Source organism: Hevea brasiliensis, chromosome 17, assembly GCF_030052815.1.
Source record: "Hevea brasiliensis isolate MT/VB/25A 57/8 chromosome 17, ASM3005281v1, whole genome shotgun sequence".
Lineage (NCBI taxonomy): Eukaryota > Viridiplantae > Streptophyta > Magnoliopsida > Malpighiales > Euphorbiaceae > Hevea > Hevea brasiliensis.
Genome location: NC_079509.1, coordinates 15,320,537 through 15,327,206, shown reverse-complemented (window position 1 = coordinate 15,327,206; position 6,670 = coordinate 15,320,537). Strand labels below are relative to the sequence as shown.

Below are 6,670 nucleotides of genomic sequence, written 5' to 3'. Positions count from 1 at the left end.
GGGGTAGGGCTGGATAAGGGTAATGGACAAGTTGCATTCACTTTTCCAGGAGAAGAAATGGGAATCACTGGAAAATTGTTTACAGCACACAGCTCCACATGTTTTAAATGAGATTCTTTTCTTGTTGGATTTGTTGGGTTAATTTTGTCCGAAAGTAACTTTAAATTATCGAAAGTGTGAAAATTTATTTTATATAATTGATATTTTATCAATAATTTTTTTTTTTAATTCAGGAAATAATTAGTAAAAAAATTATTATTTAATTTTTAATTTTAATAAAAATTAATTATTTAACTCTCTAATTAAAAAATATATTAATTAATTCTTACATTTTTATTCTATTGGCTATTTAATCCTCTATTTAATTTAAATCAAGATTAGCTGAAGCAATGCATCTTTCTATTAAAAACCCAAAGAAACCCATCAAAAAATTCTCCAGCTCTTGTGGTCTCAAGAACTAAAAATGTTGATTTTCGAGTTAAGCAACAAAAATTAAGCAGTTATAGTCACACCTCCATTGATCTGAGCGTTCCAGGAGCATGCAGTGCTTTTCAACCTGGAAACAGAGGAATTTGTTCGGTGGTATATGAAAAATGAAAATTATTTATCATCTTAATAGACCTTTGTTGCCCATCTGAAAAATAATTCATCCATTCAAAGACCTTTAAGAAAATCCAAAATATTTCTTCCATATCAAGAAAGAAGAAGAAAATAAGCAAAAGCAGAGGAAGAAGAAGAAACAGTAGGCATAGCATATGGGAATTGGATAAAGAAAGTGCGAGAGAAGAAAGGGAAAGGGAGGAAACAGAGGAAATCATTGGCATGGGCGGGCATGGCAAGAATTTGATTTTGAAGATCTTTTATGTTCATGCCAATCCTCCTATGTCCAATCACTTCCCCTGCAGCCTTCTCTTTACCGCTTCTCTCTTCCTGCTAATTCACTGACCTCAGGAGTTGTTGAGTAGATAAGACCACCAAAAACACAAGACTTAAGGGAACAAGTGTACAATGACAGCTGCTCCAACCTCCCATCACATATAATAACTTTATTTAAAAAAAAAAAAAAAAAACCTATGTAAAATATAAAATTTTTACATCAACTAAGGTGCATACACTTACCTAATTAAAAATTAATAAATAATTTAAAATTATAATTTATTCTATGTAAAATTATGATAAAACTTATATATATATATATATATATATATATATAATTATAATTTTTAATTGGCTGAATGTCTAAATAATTTATACATCTAGATATATACAAAAAATTTCCCTAAAAATATCAAGTTGAATCTTAGTTGAAGCTGAATGTTGAAAATAATAATAATTAAATTCTCACACCCTCTTTTTCTTTTCCATAATTACACACTCACACTCAATTATTCGGTAAATATTATTAAAAAATTATAAAGGTGCAATATTCAACAAATATCAATGACAAATATGTCTCAGAAAAAAATGACAAATATTTAAATATTTGTTTAGAATTTTAATTATTATTAATTTTTGAATTTTTATCAATTATATGTACAATATTTTAAATTCATGTGAATTATAACTAATTTTAAAACCACAAATGCTTAAAATATCATATTATGGTAATCAGAGATTCCATGCAACAGCAGGTTGACTCTTTACTTCTACAACTTTACTTCTGCAACAATAAACTACAGAGAGGCCACCATAAACGCCCCACAACTCAGCCCCAAAGGCATCACATGATCCAAGATTGCACATGAAGCCCGATAACTATTTATTATTTACCAGCAGAGTCCTGAAACAAACCTTCAGTAGCTCCCATATGGTTTTGCATACTACCACCTGTATTAAGTTTGATCCATCCTTGGGAAGGGAGATCCCAACCAAACAAATCAACATGACAAATTCCACAAAAAAAAAAAAAAAATCAACATGACAACACTAAATGGAACTCCCATTTTGGGTTTTGCTACTTCATCCACTTTGGCAAGGATAAAATCAATGAGGAATCTAGGAGAGTCATAAGAATTAAAAACATGGCCATTCTCCACTTCCACAACCACCAGATAATCATACCGAATACTAAAAACTCCAACGCCTGCCCAAACGAAAAGATCCAAAAGCAATATTGGAAAACATCCAATCCTTAATATTACCGTCAAGGAAGGTATGCCAGGAAGAATAATTAACCAAAGCCATCCAAATATTTCTAGCAGCAGGGCGATCACGAAGAACATGAATCACATCTTCTATATGGCTGCCACAAACTGAACAGCTAGCATCAGTAGTTATCCTCCGGATACAACGTTAAGAGTTGATAAGAATTCTACTCTGAAAAACGAGCCACATAAACAAACGTACTCTCTGAGGACCGTCCCAAGACCAGATGGTCTTCCAAACATTATTATTGGATCTATCCACATTCTCCAGAAGCTTAACAGCATATTGGACACTAAAATTTCCATCTTTGGATTTTTCTTGCGGTTTGTAGAGAGAACCTGTAGTTTAAATTTTATCAAGTTTTCGCTCTCTCTTCTTCTTCTTCTTCTTGCTCTTTTGCACTCATTTTCCCGCTGTTTCTTGGTTACTAATCAGATGCAAGGTTTAAATTTACACTAATAGCACTTCTGATGAATTTTTTTACCTGTCAACTTTCGCTTCTGGGGGGCTCAATTTATAACCCTTCCTCATTTTTCAAGAATGCTGCTACTATCCAAAAGCGAAACAGAAGGAGGCACATAAGGATGAATACCCAGATTCATTTATTTACCTTTTTAATTGATTTTAATTTTTTTAATTATTTAAGATTTAAAAAGTGATATTTATTTTTTAATAAATTATTTTTTTTACTAATTTTTATTTATTTTTTATTATCCTCGTTAAGTTGAATTGAACTAATTAGTTGTGAATGATTTAATTAACTGTAAAAAAAAAATAAAGAACTTATTTAATTATTAGACCTAAGTAAGGAGATGAATTTAAAGCTTTGGCCATTGAATATTATGAACAATTAGGAGTTTATTTTGAACTTTATAACTTTTTAGAGCTAGAAAAAGGTTCATAAACCCTTTTTAGGAGTTCAGGTGAAGCCACAACCCTTGTCTGAAATTTTTTGCAGGTGTACCAACTAATAAGCTCATCTAAACTGTAAAGCTTTTGGGATTGCATTAATTTGCAGAATTTTGGGATAATATAGGGGCTTGATATATTACTACACCCAAGGGTATTACAATACATGGACCATCTAAACCGTAAGAACTGTAAAAACATTTCTTGGTTTGCCAATATTCTCACAACAAAACTCAATTAAAACCAGAATTAGTAAAAACAGAAATATGTATCATTAATAGAAGTCATGAAACAGTAAATTAATATTTATATAGTACATTAAACAAATAAAAATTTCCACTGGCACTACTCGAGAAGAATATGATGAGGCAATGAGCATATGTGAGAGGAGTAACTTTGAATTATAACTCCAATCAGAAATTGCTTGCTTTGCCAAATCAAATAACATCATTACAGAGAGTTTCTTTTGGTTGCTTGGTTTCGATCCAAACCACCAAACATTACCGATATAAGTATTCATGATGTCTCATATGCCAATGTATAAATGAAATAAAAGTGGAACACAAAATAATCAGAAGAGCTAATAATCTCTCTCTAAAATATCCTTATCCAATCTCCACATTCAGGTCCATAAAATCTTCCAATTCTTTTTTTCTTTCCTTTTACGTCATTATATTTGCTAATTATGTATATGTCCACCGTTCATATTCATCCTTTATATACTAGATTAAAGGGTATTATTGTTTGCCATTCTCTTTGAACATTATAAACATCTCTCTACATTAGCCCCAGTCGCAGATTCGCAGTTCTCTGATCAACATTCTTATTACCTCTCAAGCTTGATTGCCCTCGGCTTCAGGTGGCCCATAAACCTTTCCTGCTCAGTAAGGACATGGCGGAAATGGCAGCGGTGGCCGTAAGGACAGATATCACCAGCAAGGACCATTCTGCAAACCTCGGTCTTGTAGCGAGGGTGGCGGATAACTGGGCGGAGCTCTTCAACGCCATGAGCAAACTGGCAGTGGTCACCGTATGGGCATGTACCTGTCTCCTGCCATTTGTTGCACAATTCAGTCTTGAACATTCCTTGGCTGTAGACCTCGAGTTCAAGGGGCTTCTCTTCCTTCTTCCCTCCGCGCACGTAAACCTTTTGCTGCATATAAAAGCACGATCAAGTCAACAGACCACCAAGAAATTAAGAACTGCACACAATTGCAGAAGCTCCCATTTGACTTTTTTTTTTTTAATAAGCAAAAAAATTTTGTTAAATGAAATAAGGAAAACTTAGCATCATATTAAGAGGCAAAAATGAATCACACAAAACAAGATCAAGAAAATTCTGCAGTTACTAAAGGAAAATAAAAAGACTTAAAATCACATAAAAACACACAAAAAAAAAAAACTCAAGGGCCCACAGAAATGAACTATAGCATGCAGACACCAAGATATCTCCCATTTGACCCGTTTAATTCCAGCATGTTGACCAGTGAGCATTTGTAAGCACAAAAAGGAGAAATTATAATATGCCCACACATATATTTCCTCCCACGTCTACATGGCGGTCGGAGCTTTCGGTCAAACACATGGAGTGCTTGGATATTTTGCTGATTAAAAGTAACAAATGAAAGAATACATGACTTACACATCGCGCGAATACATACACGTACAAGGCAAATGGCATTTATAAGCTACACTTCTAAGCACGCTTATTAGTCTGAAGAACACCGTACCTCCACATAGTTATCAAAAATAAATATTATCCCACGAACAGTACACAATACATCTTAGTACGTTTATCAAGCGAAAACTGGAGTAACATTACATTCCCTAGTCAGTCAAGAAAGTGAGTTTCATCATAAGCCTTTTTTTGAGAGAAGTTTTATAAAGTGATTAAAGGTTTCTTAAGATTTTAAAATTTTAAATATGTTTTGAGAAAGATAATAATTTTTTAAAATAAAAATTTTGAAATATTTAAAAATTTATATTTTTCAACTCATCAAGTTAATAAGTTAATAATATATTTTTAAAACTTTTAAATACTTTAAAATTTTTTATTTTTAAATAATAAAAATTAGTAAAAATTGCAGTTCAAAAAATTTTATTATACTCTCTTTCCAAATAGAGCAAGAATAACCTCTACATTTCCATCTCCATGTCACCACCGTCGTTTTTCTTGCCTCACTCACATGGACCTTCCGCTCCTTGGCTCAATGTGTTCCATTTTATTGCGAATTCAATTACACTCAGGCCCAATTTCTAACTATCTACGATTTCCTCCATTTCTTGCAGAATTAATTTCTCAAAAAAAAAATTGTACATTTCAATTATAATCTTCAAGAAACGAAAAGAATATGGCCAAAACCACGTGCGATAGCCGATCAGCCTCACTTTTCTGTCGGGGGAGTGATCACTCGTGCAACCCAGAGGTCCTCTTATCATGGTAAACTCCATCAAATGAAATTTATCAAAATGTTCTATATCTTTTTCCTACAAATCAGGAAAGAACTAATTTCCATTCTAATAAAAAAAACCTTTTTTTTAAATAAATACCTAATTAAAACAGAAGATAATGGACCATAGAAAATAAATTAGGGGAATAAAGAGAGAGAAATTTACCGCTCCATTGATTGGACTCGCAGTTTTAGGCCGAGTCATTCCCCTGGTCTTGCTCACGCCAGCCTGGTTCGTCTTCAAGTATCCATTGGACCTCACAGAAATACTCTTAGGCAAAGATGTTCTATCCGTCGCGTCCACGGTCTCCCTCTCCTTTACGCTCGTAGGAATTTCGTCTTCGCACAGTTCTTCTCCTCCATCACCTCCAATATTGCACAAATTGTGGAAGCCATTCAAGATCTCGAATGGAGTGGTGTTGCAGTCAGAGGAAAGGCAATGTTTCTGGACCGAGGATTGAATTACGAAGCTCAGTTGGTTGTTTAGCTCGCGGTTGACAGATCGGAGAGCAGCGTTCTCCAGGCGTAGGGACTCTACTTCTCTGGCGGCCTCGCGAAGGCGCGTGAGGCAAAGCGCACTGCGGTTTATCAGGTCCTGCTGTTGCGTCACCAAGCGAGAGTCCAGGAAAGGCGTGAGTGTGTGGGACGATTTGGGACAGTATATGGAGGTGAAATCGACTTCGTTTGGGAGAAATTCTTGGGATTCGGCAGCAATGTTGAGATCGTCGTTAGCGGTGGTGGAGGCAGCGTCGTTCTGCATTTCTTCTCGATACTATTATTACACTTTTCTTACTGAAAATAACATAAAAACTATTGATTAGATAACAAAGATAACCGCCATAGATCTAAAGCTTCAAAAAATATTTCAGAGAAATGATCATTGAGGCATAGTTCTAATCATCGTAAAATTAAATTAGTAGCAGAGTAGTGAAATGCGCACCTGAACCAGTTAGTAGAGAACAGAGAACGAATCTACTCTTCTCTTTGATTTTTTTAGCAGAGGGCGAGGTAAAAGAAATGGAAGGATTTTATAGAGAGAGAGAAAATTTGGAGGGAAAGAGAGGAAGCCTGTTTGGTGCCAGGGGATATCGAGAAACGGAAATCTAAAACCGTTTCAAAACGAGAACAATTTCTAACAGAATTTCCACTTCTCTCCGGTGATTCAT

The 6,670-nt window shown here is 34.3% G+C and overlaps 1 protein-coding gene across 1 annotated transcript; it reads right to left on the bottom strand.

Moving 5' to 3' along the window:
- Positions 1-3,303: 3,303 nt before the first annotated feature.
- Positions 3,304-6,670, bottom strand: LOC110637791 (zinc finger CCCH domain-containing protein 15). The gene is made up of 3 exons (XM_021788122.2): positions 6,445-6,670; positions 5,671-6,296; positions 3,304-4,207 (listed from the first exon to the last, which is right to left on the bottom strand). The coding sequence occupies exons 2-3, from the start codon at positions 6,262-6,264 to the stop codon at positions 3,881-3,883; spliced, it is 921 nt and encodes a 306-aa protein (XP_021643814.2). The 5' UTR covers positions 6,265-6,296; positions 6,445-6,670; the 3' UTR covers positions 3,304-3,880.

Bases quoted from the DNA above. Each gene is read 5' to 3' on its own strand.
- LOC110637791 (XM_021788122.2), bottom strand. From the start codon at position 6,264: ATGCAGAACGACGCTGCCTCCACCACCGCTAACGACGATCTCAACATT. The intron at 4,208-5,670 runs GTAAATTTCTCT...TTTTATATGCAG, and splicing joins CGAGTCCAATCAATGGAGCG to CAAAAGGTTTACGTGCGCGG.